This window comes from Saccopteryx bilineata, chromosome 1 (assembly GCF_036850765.1).
Source record: "Saccopteryx bilineata isolate mSacBil1 chromosome 1, mSacBil1_pri_phased_curated, whole genome shotgun sequence".
NCBI classification, from domain to species: Eukaryota; Metazoa; Chordata; class Mammalia; order Chiroptera; family Emballonuridae; genus Saccopteryx; species Saccopteryx bilineata.
The window spans coordinates 249,007,073-249,023,256 of record NC_089490.1 but is presented as its reverse complement, the minus strand read 5'-3'; the positions used below and the strand labels follow the sequence as shown (position 1 = coordinate 249,023,256).

Here is a 16,184-nt window from a genome sequence, read left to right as displayed (position 1 = left end):
TATGTCTGCTGATTTCTGTTCTTTTCAGATTTTGTTATTTGACTAAGCCAAGATACAATAAAAGACATCTTTGTGGAAGGGGAGAAAAAGCTGTTTATCTCAGGGGTTTCTAATCCTTTTCTGCAAAGGACCAGACAGTAAATATTTTAGAATATGTGAGCCATGTATGGTCTCTAGTACACATGTCTTTTTATTTTTATTTTTTAGAAACCTTTAGAAATAGGAAAACGATTCTTAACTCAGTACAAAAGCAATAAAAAAAAATGTGATGGTTGAATTTGGTAGGGCTCTTGCCATAAACTCTTATTTCAAAATTAGCTTTTCTTCCAAGTTAGTTCATTCTCAATAACATAATACAAGCAAAAACATTCCATGAAAAATATTTTACCTATATATCTCTTCATACTTTTTACCTCTGTTGGATAAACATTCTACTTACTAAACTGATTATTGATGTGGGTTATTTTTTATCAACACATACTCAAACCTATACAAACTTTTTAATTCAGAACTTCAGTAATATGTTTACAGTTGTAATCATTGCCTTGAATTTGCTCACTGGTTGTCATATAAAAGGATGTTTCTTGGAGTAGGAAGAAAAATCAACAGATATTTAACTGCGGTAGGATACTTTGCGAATGTATATGCTCTCTTGGTGGGGGAGTTGCTTTGTGTGGCTAGTGCATTTCAGCTGTGAACTTGCACAAAGACAGACTTCCCACTGACCTCTCTACTAGTGTCGTGGATTACTCAGGAGTAGAAAATGAAAACTCCATGGGAAGGAGATTAGTTTTTACTTCCTTTAAGGCCTCTCCATGGCTGCTCAGGTACTTACTACACTTGCAGGTCGTATTGTAATATCTGAAGACGGGGGAAACAAAAAGAAAAGAAAGGAAAAGAAAAGGCAGAGACTTTTAACAAAATGGACTAGAAAGAACAGTCAGTACAAGATGTGTGTCGAGTACTTTCGGGCTGAATGGCACAGATTTGTGCTCAGCTAGCTGAAGGATGAACTCTGTGCTAAGGGAGCACACAGCACAGCACCTCGGGGGGAGTCCAAGGCTAGTGTGACAAGCCAGAATGCCCCTTTGGAGGCCCCGGTGATTCCAGTGCCCCGAGTGCCATGTTAGAGACGCACCATAACCTATGCACCCTCTGACTTTTTCGTGTTCATTCCTTCCAGTCAGTCTCCCCATAAGAAGGCATATTGTACATACATAAGCCTTGGAGTCACAAGCCAATATAAAGCATCCCCATTGGGAAGAGTTCTGAGCCAGGCCATTGTATGGGGGGCTGGCCAGGTTATAGATGACTGGCTTTGAGGTAGGCATTCATCTGAGTAGAACCAGTTATTGCAGACATTCAAAGTCATGGGATAAAACTTACCAACTGGTACACACAAAAAATGTACTGTTTCTAACCAGTTTTATAGAAAGGAGCTACTGGCTAATGTCAGGAAGAGTTTGATGAAATGAGATTTTTCTCTTTAGAGGCCAAAGCTTTGCTTGATGTTTTTTCAATAGCAACCTTTTATTTGGTATTCAGCCACAGGGCAGACGCCTGCCAGTGATATTCTTTTATGTCTATGTTCACAAACATAGACGCCTCCTCACCTTTCAAGTTCTTTGGAAACTTTGTTTCACAGCGATTCTTGGAGGAGAACATTTCTGTTCTGGGCGCTGCAGCTTTATATTGGGAACCTCCCCATCACCTCATGTCCCAAATTATTACTAAAATGTCTTTACCAATTTTCATTTCAGCTGCTAAAAATGTCCCCTTCAGTCCATTTTACTATGAACTCTAGAGTCCTATTCCTGAGTTGTAAAACCAAAATTTTGAAGAAAAACAAATTTACCTTCTGGCAGAAGAGATTGAGAGCCTGTCCCATCCATGGCCGGACAGTTTCAGGGCTAGAACTCCCCACTGGGTTCCATGTGACCTTCTCTTCAGAGACAGTACTTTACATGCAAGTACCTTCCTTGAGAGCACTGCAGGCACATCGTAGATCAGACTAAACCTCTCCTTGGAGGGATATTCCCCATGCCTACTCAAACTGCTGTGACCCTGAGGCCGCTGTTCTTACAATTCCTTGAAAACCCCTTCCTAGACTCTTCTCGGAACCTGTGCTCAGGATGCTATTTCCCACTGAGGCCCTCCTTCCTCCTCCCTTCCTTCTTTCCTCTCCACCTTCAGGGGCTACACCATGCAATTTCTGCACTTACCCCAGTGCCTGACCAAGGCAGGCCCTTCATGCCATCAAGTGGGGGCAGAAATGGGCTACAATGACTGCTATGTTAGCTGGATTTTTATGTTTATATAAATACTAATGTCACTAGCAGACAGTTTAGTTTTGAAATTATTCTTGTGTGTGTGTGTGTGTGTGTGTGTGTGTATAAAATGCTTGAATTTTCAATACATTATAAATGCTTTGAGGCAGGATCAGTCTTTTTATTTATTTTGTGTTTCCACATTTTCTTCCAAGGTGCTGGTTACAAGAAAATCATTGGTTAACTTTAGTTCATACTGTCACTTCATGCCCTTGTCTTCCCACCACCTTTTTCCGTTTTCTCTTAAACGAGGAGCCTGGTGAAGACAGGTGTCTGTCTGGCAGGGACCAGATTTCATTTTCGAAGAAACCTGTCATTGGCATCGCCTAAGACCTAGCTAGAAACGCGTTCTCAGACCCCATTCCCATTCCAGACTAACTAACTCCGTATCTGTTTGTTTATTTCCAGCAAGATAAGGTGATTCCTATGCATAGTAAAGTGTGAGAAACTCTGCCCTAGAAACCCAGTCTGAATCAGTTGATCGGTGCCAGAGGAAAATTTGGGAGACAATTTTTTTTCTGTCATAGACTCACTTCAGAAATATTTACTGAATATATTTTCTATTTAAACTATTATTTCTTCTGTACTTTTTTTTTTTCATTTTGGGTAAGCATATAAACCACATAGGAAAACAAAGCTGTCAAGATATTACTTCCCCCAAAAAACAACCCACACTGAGGTATCTAAGAGCTAAGATCATTTGATGAATTTTTAAAAAGCTGACTGCTTTTGAAAGGCATTTATAATTCAAGGTATTTGATTAACTTTTAAAGAGTTGAGTGTTGGTAGATTTAAAATCAAAAGGGAAAGCTTGTTGTGTCTGGTGGATTTTTAAAGATGAATAGAGGCAGGGAAATCATGATCTCCCCTTTCTTAGCTTTGATATTTTTGTGTGATTTTTTTGTTTCAATCACATAACAAGTTCCCTTTAACCTTCTCTTTATCACATGACCAACATGAGGCGAGCGATTATTGTTTTCTACCTATTCAATAGATATTCTGAGAATTACTGGGATAGTTCATTGAGTATTATAACTTGCCAAGGACAAGTAGCATAAATACACAGTAGATAATGGTTTATAAATGGCATTGTGTAGAGCTGATTGTATGCACACTTTAGGCAGTTGAAGAAGTCACAATGGAATTCTCAGACACAGACTTCCTAGGACGAAGAAGGGAAGAGAAGTTAAGGAGGAGAAAGTGTAAACCTTAAGGGGAACATTTACAGATCTAACAATTTAAACAGGCATGTCATAAAGATGTTTATAATTTATAAAAGACAAAAGATAAGAGTAACATAACTTTTGGTGGACAGGGCAAGAGCGCCTCAAAAAGATAAGGCTTTATGGAGTGTCGTGTTCAAATGTGAGCACCTCATTATATGAAGAACATTTACATTCTGGTCTAAGGCATTCTGCTTTCGCTTGTTGATTCATTCATTCCTTATTTCTTGAACCAAGTGACATTATGTGACAATCTATGGTAAGTGTTAGACATTGCAACTGTAATTGTTGTACTTTTCATTAAAAACCTTACAGTATTGTGTAGAGAAATATTATATAAACAAGTAATTGCAGCAGTGTGCCATAAGGGCTGAGATGCAAGGTGATCAAGGTAGACAGGAAGCACAAAGTTGAATTCTCCTTGAGGTGCTTCAGAGAGAGTCCCTGAGTGTGAAACCATTGTACCTGAGACAAGTCTAAGGAATTGGTATGGTTACTTTATGGCCAAACTGTTCATGAGAGGGTAGAGGGTGGGGGAAATGATATATATTTCATAAGTTCAAAGAGTTACTTGATATTATATAAAGCATAACTTTCTCTTGATTCTAGCAGGTAGAGCCAGAAGCACTCACAGAATACAAAAAGGGATGATGGAAGGGGACTCTTGTTTTAGGAACACTTGTACTGTGTTTGGCTTGCACTGGGCACATTATAGGTATTACTTTAGTTCATCCTCATTGCGACTTTGCCAATGCATAACCTGTCTGAGGTACCACTACTGGGTCAATGCTCAGGGCCCCAAGTAATCACGTTAATCCTCCGTGTGAAGACAGATGAATTGACCAAACATAGATGAAGAATTAATTTGTGTTTGACAAAGCAGTGACTTTAGATGTCCTTAAACAGATGGGCTGTAGTTGAGGACAGTAATAATTGTGCAAATATGACTATGTCTAAAGAAATTGAAATGATCAGTTATACCTTTAGAATAAAAAAGCAAAATTGCTATTATTTATTAGAATATGTATCATAATATAAATATATAATCGATGTATACATAATTATTCCTCTATATCTATATTTGAAAATATGCTATATCCAATCTTTTTCAAAAATTACAAAAATAGTAAATATTTTAAAATACATCAAATACGGTAAAACTTATATTTACTTTAGAATATTTTAGATCTTTATTCAAATCTATTTGACACTTAAAATGTTTCTACCAGCTAAGCCACATGTTACTACCTCCTGATGCCGTAAGAGATGCTATTTTACTGGTTCACTAGAATAAATATGGAAACATTACAAATACAAATATAAAAAGGAAACCAAAAAGTGATATTTCTGCTTGCATATTATTATGAGAGACTGGATTAGAAACCTAGGTAATTTATAGGAAATTAGTATTTCAATATATAAGAAAGAAGTACTTTTATTTCATGATATCAGGTACAAAAGAAAGAAGCCACTTTGCCTTGGTTACTTAATAAGGGGAAGTCAAGTACAAATTTTCCCATAAATTCTAGAAACTCAGGTTAAACACATCACCTTACATATTTCTGCCATAAATTCATGATTCACTCTGTGTTACTGCAATGTCAACCTCTGTTTTTGAGGTCCAGGAAATATCACTGCAAAATTCTTAAGGCTATTTGCCCTGCCTTATTAAATGATGATTCATGTAGGTGATAGTAATCTTGGGAAGCATGAAATGTTTACAATCAGGGTTAACTAATGTCAACAAAACTAGCATTGGGTCGTTCATATATCTCATACACTAAGGTTCATTAAAAGTATATATATAGTGTGTTAACCTAAATTTAATCGCCCTGGACATATTTTGTGATGTTCAGATTAGAAACAGATTTCTCATGTGCCTGCCATGAGGTACGTTACTGTCCCTTTCCTCCTGGGTAAGTGCAGTACCTACCTTGTAAAGAAAGTAACTTATCTTGCAAAGAAATACAACAGAATCCTACAGAATGAAAATTTGTATGCCCAATCCTCATTACTTTTGCATGTGATTATAATTTACAAATTTGTATCCAGATAAAGGGGCTAGTCCTAAGTAAATTTGTACAAAGAATCTTAGAGCAGTGACTGCACCTCTAGGAAATTCTTAGCTGAGTTCTCAGACAGGAAACAAACAAGAAAAAAACAGAAATAATAAAACAACCAACAGGATCTAGAAAATATACCAGAAAACTTTTTAAAAAGCTTAAATCTGTAGGCTGTACTCTGCTGGTTCTTTGGGAGTTCAATTTCATTTATTTTATATTTTATTTTACTTGTTTTTGTGAAGCAATCTGAGCACCTAAAAGAAGGTTAATTTTCTAGCTGGTGAGTAAGGACACAATTACTATACATTAAAGAAACAGTACCAACCTTCTAGACACTTTCTTCATTATAGACATTGCACGGAAACCTCAAAGACATGCTTAAAGAAGGTACATAAAGCATTTGGCAGTTTTATTACAAAGAAGAAATACTTAAAAGAGGGACCAATATTGTATGGTCTAACGCTTGAGATTAGCACTTAGTGTGGGCCTTGGGTTTGTCCGATATTATGGATATATTCATAAGCATTCAGAAAATTATCTGAGCTCAAAACTCAGAGTAGCAGGAATATAATAACATTACTGTATGGTTTCTGTCTTTAAAATGTCTTAAACCAGCAGGGTACAAGGTCAATATTTAGCAAACGATTAGAAAATCTAGTACAAGAAAGTAAAAATAAAAAATAGTGACAAACTAATTTATACATAATTTCTAAGGGACCTATAAGGTAGTACAAGATTACTAAGTTGATTTTTCTCTCTTTGCCCTTTATCCAAACACACACAAACACACACATCAATGTACAAACATGCAGAGTAAATACACAAAAATTCACTCACTCTGTAACACCTAACACAGGACTCTTCATTCAGTAAGTGGATCTCCAAAATATCGAGAGAAAATTCTCAGGGAAACACCTGACCATTCATATGGAATCTGGAAATTCAACTCATGATATCTAAGACTCTTTTATGATCAGAAAGTTTACTTCTTTTTATTTCCAAATATGTGGCATTTCTTAATTCTATTCTTTTTGGTGGAAACAAAGACTATGGAGGCTTTAAAGCAAGAAGGGTCTGTTGAAAGGGATTTTCACTGTTTATTGAATAGACTGTCTTTATCCCATTGAATATTCTTGCTTCTGTTGTCAAATATTAATTCACCATATAGGTGTGGGTGAAACCTGTATGATTGAGTTAACCTTTGTCACCCCAATAAATTCAATTAAAAATAACTAAATACAGTGGTTTTTACAGTGACCAGGAACTATTTCTGTTCTCATGAACATACCTTCCTTTGTTCGGTTTCTCACTAAGGAATTGCTAAGGAGATGCTGAGAGATAATGGTTGAAGAGGTTTCTGTGTACAACCTTCATGACTTCTGAGAGGACTTTGTTAGTGTAAGCCTATATTGAGCCTTTGGTATTTCTGTAGGTGATTGAAATTCATTTTAGTGAATGTGTTGCTATCTGGTTGAATGATTCAATTTAGATTGATTATTTTGAAGTCAAAATTTTAAATCCTTTCTAATTTTTTTTTAAAAAGTCAAAGTCTACAGGAATTTAATTAATAAATTTTGGAAAATGAAATTATTGCTAATAAATTTTGGAAAATAAGTTATTCGCTAGCTAAATTTATTTTAGCTAGCAAATAAGGAAATCCAAATCTGCAAAGGTTTGCTTACCATGTGTTAGGAATCTAAGTCTCAATGAAGGATTCTACTTAGAAGTTACTTAGATAGAAAGCTCCTCTGTGCCTATGGAATAAAACTTTTATACTGATCTTATAGGGAACATATGAGCTACATAAGGCACTTGTAATGCATTCATCCAATTTAGTTTTGCTTCATCATAGGACTTTCTAAGCCAGTATTTGGGCTCACTTGGGTTTCTGTTTATGTGATACCATTTGCTTTCTGGTTTCCAGAATTCATAAAAACTTCTATCTCAGCACAGTTTCTTCCTGTTTTCAGCTTTATTGTGAATTTATTATTCCCTTTCTACATTTTTTGTTGTTGTTATTTCAAGGGGAATGGAATGTGGGCCTGAGGGGGATAGATAAATATGTCTCAGCCTTGCCTTTGAACTAAAAGCTTCAATTGTTTAAAAAAAGAAGAGTATTTTTAGATGGAGAATTGGCAATTGGATACTTTTAATTGGCAAAAGGAATCAGGTGATAAAATAGAAAATGCCACTAACCATTGTTTCTCACACCACAAGACTTGATTTTTAATTTTGGGAGCCCTTAATGGCCTTTACAAGAAAATTACCAAACAAATCTCCCTTGTTTTTATAGAGATTTGCCTGCTGACCAAGGGACGCCGCACCGCCAGTGTCCGAGCTGATACATATTGTCGTCTTTATTCACTTTCTGTGGATAATTTCAATGAGGTCCTGGAGGAGTATCCGATGATGAGAAGAGCCTTTGAGACGGTTGCCATTGACCGACTAGATCGGATAGGTACTCTCTTTGGTTTTCTGTCTTCTTTGCATACCGTTTAGTTTCAATCTAGTCGACCACAATGTATATTTGCAGTCTTCAATTCCAGATGTTCGTTCATAGGTTGCTTGTTAATTAGCATAGAAATAGCAAATAGCTGCAGCCATATTTCTAGAAAGATCGAGGCTCTATCTAACTTTCTAAGTATTCTTGGTTTATTTATTCATCTTTATTTTTACTAGCTACGCAATCTGATTTCCCCAGTGATGCCAAAACAATTTGAATCTTCAGGTAAAAGGCAATGATAAAAATGTTACATAGCATTAAAATAGAACTAAAAATACTAATGTATGAGTCTACATTACAAACCAAAGTTATCATGAGGAATTTATTTTTATTTTTAAGGATCAAATTTAGTTTTCACTCTTCTATTAAGGATTGAAAAGTTGTGTTAAGTAACTGTCTCATAGAAACTCCTTGAACTGTTTGTAATGCAGACTCAAGCAGAAAAAACCCTGCTAGAAATGCCCTCCATAGATGCTGTATTTTGCATACATCATTTTATTTTAGTGTTCTTTGCTCTCAAATAAAAATCTATAAATTAGGCTTTATTTGTTACAATAGTTTAAAGATTTGAATAATTGCCATAGAAAAGTTAGATCAGATTGGCTTGCGGTTAACTTCCCAAGGTATGCTGGAACTTTGTGATGTCAGGAGGGGGTCTGCATTCATTTTCCACACCCAGGTCCCCCCTCCCAACCCTCCCCTGCTCTGCTCCCTTTCCTCTGCTAACTCTACTAACCTTCACATCTCAGATTAGACATCCCACCTTCTCATAGGCTGAGTCCCCTGGATATGTTCTCCCAGACCCCTGGGAAGTTCTTCCATCGCAGCTCTGCTTTGATCGTTGTCATTGCACTAGAGATGCTGAGCTTTGTGAATGTAGAGCTCATGTCTAATTCACAATTACATTCGCAGTCCCTGGTACACAAAGAATATTATTGAGGAGAGGTGGGGGAGGGGTTGAAAGATGGGGTTGAGATCACTTGAAATAAACAAGTGTTTCAACAGCTTCAGTTTTATGAAAGGTAAGGACTTGGATGTATTGATATGTGAGCTTTCCTTCACTTCATATCTTTCCTTCCATCTATATTAGTAGAATAATAGACTGCATAAGGACCAGAAATTAGGATAGAAGAAATAAAGGTAGTGTTTGGAGATTACTATCAGGCTTAGCACATACATTAGACCAGGGGTCAGAAACCTATGGCTCGCAAGCCAGATGTGGCTCTTTTGATGGCTGCATCTGGCTCGCAGACAAATCTTTAATAAAAAATAATAATAATGTTAAAAATATAAAACATTCTCATGTATTACAATCCATTCATTTCCTACCACTCATGTTCATGGTTGCGGGTGGCTGGAGCCAATCACAGCTGTCCTCTGGGACAACACCAAATTTTTATTGGATAATGCGTTATGTACACGGGTTGTTATATGGCTCTCACAGAATTACATTTTCAAATATGTGGCATTTATGGCTCTCTCAGCCAAAAAGGTTCCCGACCCCTGCATTAGACATTCACACTGACAACTTAGAGGTGTAACTTGACATCATGTCCTGGGAGACGGTGCCCATAAAAGAAGTGAGTACTCCTTAAAGGCTTTTACTTAACTTGAAAATAACTTTCCTTATAGTGGTGTAGGAATGAATGTTTATTGAGAGCTACAGGCTAATTTCTGAGCATACAAACTGTTTTCCTAGACCAGCTCCATCTCTTCAGAGAAAGCATTAAAATTAGAATATTTTAATAGAAAATATCTCTTTATCTGATATAACTTCACCCTCATTTAATTTACTGCAGTTAATTTTGGTAAGAAAGTTTGCATGAAATAGTTTGTAATGAATTTTATAGGAAGTAAAATTGCTAATAAGCACCAAACATTTGCATTTTTAATTCTTATAAAATTCTAACAGTGCACTAAAAGTTACAGTATTTTTTCACAAGGTCACAGGTACTTATTATGAAATGTTGATTATTTACATGATTGCAAAGAAATATTATCCTTCTCAGTTGGATAGCCATTGCTTATAAATGCATGCTATAGGCCCTGCCTGGTGGCTCAGTGGATAAAGCATTGTCACGGCACTCCAAGGTCAGGGGTTCATTCCCTGATCAGGGCATGTATGAGAAGCAATCAATGGGCATACAACCAAATGGAACAACTAAGTGGAATGGTGAATTGAAGCTTCTCTCCCTTCCCCTTTCTCTTCCTCTCTCAGATCAATGGAAAAATTTTTTTAAAAGTATCTATAGTTAGTTAAAGGAATATACTAACAAGCAATTACATTTATTACTAACCTAGAAGAGTTTGTTCTTTAGGAAATTAGGACAATTCTGCAAAGAGAGATAGGTAGCTATTCATTCTGGCAGTCATTTAAAACAATCGCAACCTTAAACTAACTAATGGGATTTATATATCAATTATACATCAATAAGAAAACAGGTCAAAAATAAAATAAAAAATGATTGCTTTCCCCAGCATCATACATATTTTAGCATACATCTTCATTCAAATATATGTCTTGTTACTTTAGATGTCATACGTTATTTAGAGATTTGGTAAGTAGGCTCACTTTTTGGTTACCATGTTCACCTGGGTATGGCTTTATCAAAGATGTCATCCAAAGTCACTGCGTTTCCCCTCTGTCCTCAATCTACTACTGAGTCAAACATTTGTTCTGCCAGAGAAGGCCTACTTATTGCAAACCGCTCCAAAGACAATGGCAGGAAGGAAGGATAATGGTGCTTGTGATTCCGCAGTGAGCAGAAAGCCTGCATGCACTAACTGCTCACAGCTTTGCAGAAAAAGATTCCTTCGTGCTTCTCAGTCTGGATGCAGCTGAGGATCCCCCAGGGGGATTTGCTGTCACAGTGTCAGAATCCAGACCCCAAGTCTGATTATTCAGATTTAGGTGGTAGAGTGCAGATGGAAACCTACGCGTTCCTAGCAAGCATCCATTTACGTGGGACGGATGTGGCTAGTCCGTTGTCTGTCATACAGCTGTGGTCTCATTCACTGCTCCTCCTTCCCAGCGCTGTTGCTCATGAACCCTTTTTCGTGGGCGTTGTCCTGACCCTTCCTATGGCTCAGTCTCTTCCCCAGTGAAGTGGGGTACAGACACACTTACCTCAAAGCGTTGAAGTAAATAAAACGAATATACCTACAGCCTCTGTAGGGTGCCTGTCACATGGTGTTCCATGGTCTTTCCTTGAAAAAGCAGCTTTCAGCTTAAATCTGGATTCCAAGCCTGTTCTCGTCCAAATGCCCTTCCTACCCCCGCTCTTCAGCCCCACGTCAAATGCCTCCTTTTCTTCTGTAAGATGGCTCAGGCCGTGTTACAGACAGACGTTTGCCCTTGACTTTCATGGAGAGTTAGACTCAGCAGAGCGCTGCGGGAACGCGGAGGGCAGTCGCCGGCCCCGTTGGGGCCCCCAGGTGAGTACTTGGCTCTGGGACCTTCTCCAGGGGACACTGACAGCCTTGCTTTCAGGGGCCACGGTCACCGCTCCACCCCCACCCCCCAGTTGCCACCTGTCATCCGGAGGCGTTCTAAGGGCCTATTTTTCTTTCGCTGACAGGAAAGAAAAACTCAATTCTCCTGCAAAAGTTCCAGAAGGATCTTAACACTGGTGTTTTCAACAATCAGGAGAACGAGATCCTGAAGCAGATCGTGAAGCACGACCGGGAGATGGTGCAGGCCATCGCTCCGATCAGCTACCCGCAGATGACGGCCCCGAACGCCGCGGCGGCGGCCACCCCCACCTCCCGGCTGAGGACGCAGTCGCCGCCCGTGTACACGGCCTCCGGCCTGGCCCATAGCAACCCGCACTCGCCCAGCCCCAGCCCGCAGCCCCCGCCGCCCGCCGCCGCGCTGTCGCCCTGCTCCTACAGCGCCGCCGCCTGCAGCCCCCCGGTGCAGAGCCCGCTGGCCGCGCGGACATTCCACTACGCCTCGCCCACCGCGTCGCAGCTGTCGCTGGTGCAGCAGCAGGCGCAGCAGCAGGCGCAGCCCCCGCCCCAGCCGCCGCCCCAGCAGCCACCGCAGACCCCTGGTAGCTCCACGCCCAAAGCCGACGTGCACAAGAGTACGCAGGCCCTGCACAACGCCAGCCTGACCCGGGAGGTCAGGCCCCTCTCCGCCTCGCAGCCCTCGCTGCCCCACGAGGTGGCTGGCCTGATTTCCAGACCTCATCCCACCGTGGGCGAGTCGCTGTCCTCCATCCCCCAGCCCGTGACAGCGGTCCACAGCGCAAGCCTGCAGCCCGGGAGCAGGGGCACTGTCCCCCAGAGGGTCACCCTCTTCCGACAGATGTCATCGGGAGCCATTCCCCCCAACCGAGGAGTCCCTCCTGCGCCCCCTCCACCAGTAGCTCCTCTGCAGAGAGAGCCCTCCTCAGTCTTAAATACAGACCCAGATGCAGAAAAGCCACGATTTGCTTCAAATTTATGATCCCTGCTGATTGTCAAAGCAGACTCGAATAAACTGAGAATACCCTCAGATCTTATTTTATTCTATTTCCAGATACAGCCCTATAGCCTACTATGAAGAGATATTTTAGACAGCTCTGGCCTACTTGCAAAGTGTAAAATATATATATAAATATATATATACATATACTATTAAATATATATCTAAAATCCCAAGAGAACTTCAAAAGACTTGTTTAGCCTTCAGTGTTATATGTCTTCCTTACTTTAAATCATTAAAAGATTCAAAATGTTGTAACATTATTTATTTTTAACCTACTTTTACTTAATTCCTTTGATATCTGTATTCTCTATTTTATGAAGAGTTCTTGGATTCAATGCAAACAAAACTGATTTTAAAAAGGCAACTCAAGTGAGCTACTGAATAGCACCAACCAAATCTTCTTTCATTAGCTGTGTCTCTGCATCTAAATGGTTAATCATTCGTTCTTGGAGGGTTAAATAGCAAATCCCATTTTAGAGATCTAAATTTTATGTTGGTGCTTTCGATTCTGAATTAGGTTAAAGAACAATTTCATATGCTCAGCCCCCAGTAGGAGACTAGCCTCGCCAACATATGAATATCTCTAACCTCAAACCTATTCACTGATCTTTCAGATAGCGAGGGGATATTTCTCTTCGTGTGTTATTGGACTTTTGCCAAGACTCAATCAATGTTGTAAATAACTTTTTCAACCCAAATAAAAATAGCTATTCTGTGCTGTATGCAGGTTAAAGTCATCGTTTAAGAATTTAGTTTTGTTGCTTCACTTCCAAACTTAGAGTTTTAAAATTTTACAAAGCCTAATTGTGACACTTATTCATCTGTAATGCAATGGGTTGAAACCTACAATATTATTTTAACCTGCAATGTTTTATGCAAAATTGTATGCTCGATTCTACAAATTGCTTGTATTACACCAAAAATACCATTACTTTTATTCCTTCTTGCCATAACAAGATCTGAAAATAGTCCCTGCATGCTTTTTGGAAAAAAAAAAAAATAGGTTCAAAGCAGTCATTGTAGGGAAAGGCTTACGGCATATCTCTTTTCTAGAAAAGTATAACAATTTCATTAATTGCCTATCTTAAAATTCCTATAAGGCTGACTTGGATCTCTGACTTAAGTCTAGAAGTGAGGTTTTCACTTTCATTTTTATTATTACTATTATTGTTATTATTACAGTTATTATTTAAATAATGATTTGTAGACCACAGCTTGATTTGGAGTTGCTGGTATGTTCTGTCTTCACTGTAGCTGGCAGTTTACCGTGGTGTTAATTTGAAAAAAAAAATAAATACTTAACAGCATCATGTCTGTTTGGGAACACACATTTTGCTCTATGTATATTGTGACTAAGTGGTTAGGAAACCTTTAAAGCATGTGGTGACTAACATTGCCCCTGAGATAGGAGTTTTGTTACTTTAAACGTGCTGAGAAACGTCTAGCTGTGGTGACACAAAGCAGGGTCAAACTGAATGTGAGTGTTGTTTGTTTATGTGTCTGTTTCCATAACTGTTTCTATGATCGGGGAGCACCTTCTTTTGGGAAAGGAGCCCCTTGTGATGCTCTGTGCCTGATGCAGCCCACACATGGGGTGGGCGGCTGGAACATGGTTGGAGGAGTCCTAATCACCGGCGTCTGTAAATAGCTCAAGTTAAAAGAATGACCTACTGTGGAGGTCTTCAGTATCTTTGACATTGGTGATACATTTCAGAAGAACTTAAACAAGATTTCACATTAAGTGGGGAGGGCCTCCAGATAGACTTGAAGACAGAAAACAAAAAAAACAAAGCAAAAACTCTAAAATGGATCCATGCTGCCTGTTAATGCCTTTTATGGGGGGGGGGGGAGAATACCTGTAATACCAAAATGAGTTGTTATGTTTAATTTCTAACAGACCCCAGCTTGTGCAGATCAATGATGCTAGTTTATGTAACATTGTCATTAACATGCTGGAAACATAGGACAGCGTGTCAGGAACGGTGTCAGAAAGGGACTGTCAGTCTCCTGAGACCTATGGGAAAACTGCAAGACCATTTACGTATCAGTACAAAACTCCTTTATTTTGTTAAAAGATCAAGATTTAACTTCCATTTATTAAGATCGTGTATTGATCCTTTAAATGATTAAAGGTTTACATTTGATAGGACTAATGGGTTTGGTAATGAAATATTTTTATATGATATATAAATTTTTTGTTCTTTTTTATTTTGAGGACTATTGGGAAACATGAGCAGAATTGAATTGCATGGTCTTTCAGTACAACCATACTATTTTTATTCCCTTTGTAATAGAATGGACAAAAAGCTAAAGTTTATATGTTAAACTAACAAAGTGATACAGGGTAAATTATATCCATCCATGTATGAATATATATATATATACTTTAGAAAAGATTGACTCACATTCCTGTAATATGAAAGTCAATTGCTAGTTGAAAAGTGACCTCTTTTCTCTGTACACAGTTAAGCCCATGAATATGGAGTTTTAATTTGTACAGAAGGAAATGTATTATTGACAAGATCCGTCTTCTCTGCTGGGAAAATAGTAAACTAGCTAATGCTTACAATTGTATGATCAGGGACGAGTTAGAGTATGTCTTTTGTCTTTGCTCAAAGCCATACCTATATAAATATATAAAGATTATTAATAAATTTAAAAAATAAACTAAAATTATGAATATTTTATTTTATCTATATTAGCAAACATTTTGTTTTATGAATGAGTACAGATTTGACTGTCTTTCTATCTTTACATCAAAAGATTTCCAAGAGGGCTTATATTTGATAATCATAATATTAATTATAGATATTCTGTAAGTGCAAAAAGAAAGGAATCTAACTAGAACATAGGTTTTCCAGCTAGTTCTGTGTTTTATCTCTTATATATAATACAAGTTGAGTTTTATTTTTAATTGTTTTCTCTGTAATTCCTTAGCAAATGGTTGTCTAATTTCAGACCACACAAATATTTTTGTAGTATTATTGGATATGGGCAATGAGAAATAATTGCTCTGTAATTTACATATGCAAACCTATTGTATGATAGCCTTAGGCCTTATAAAGGCTTTGCATAAAGGTAGAACCTCCCTATACAAGTGGGTTTTGAGTCAGACCTAAAAGTCTGAGATAGAGTTTGTTACTATGAGTAAAGGACACTTGAAAACCATGAGATAAATGGCAGGAATGGCAGTGGACTGTATGTGTGTGTGTGTGTGTGTGTGTGTGTGTGTGGCAAATACAGAGAGAGAATCAGAGAGAGGGGCAGATCAAGACAGACAAGGAAGGGAGGGAGATGAGAAACATCAATTTTTCATTGAGGTTCCTTAGTTGTTCATTGATTGATTTCTCATATGTGCCTTGACCAGGGGGCTATAGCAGACCGAGTAACTCGTTGCTCAAGCCAGCAACCTTTGGCTCAAGACTTGCTCAAACCAAATGAGCCTGCACTCAAGCTGGCGACCTTGGGATCTCCAACCTGGGTCCTCCACATCCCAGTATGATGCTCTATCCACTGCACTACCACCTGGTCAGGCAGTAGATTGTATTCATTGAATAAATAGCCTGTCTCCATCCAGGTCTCCGTGACCACACTGTA

At 38.5% G+C, this 16,184-nt stretch overlaps 1 protein-coding gene across 1 annotated transcript in view; it reads left to right on the top strand.

The window, feature by feature from the left end:
* Nucleotides 1-14,597, top strand: part of HCN1 (hyperpolarization activated cyclic nucleotide gated potassium channel 1) — a 335,249-nt gene extending 320,652 nt beyond the window's left edge. Inside the window, exons 7-8 of the mRNA XM_066240628.1 lie at nucleotides 7,907-8,071; nucleotides 11,695-14,597. Coding sequence (XP_066096725.1) covers nucleotides 7,907-8,071; nucleotides 11,695-12,566 — 1,037 coding nt within the window. The 3' untranslated portion in view covers nucleotides 12,567-14,597. The remainder of the gene's footprint in view (nucleotides 1-7,906; nucleotides 8,072-11,694) is intronic.
* Nucleotides 14,598-16,184: the final 1,587 nt, after the last annotated feature.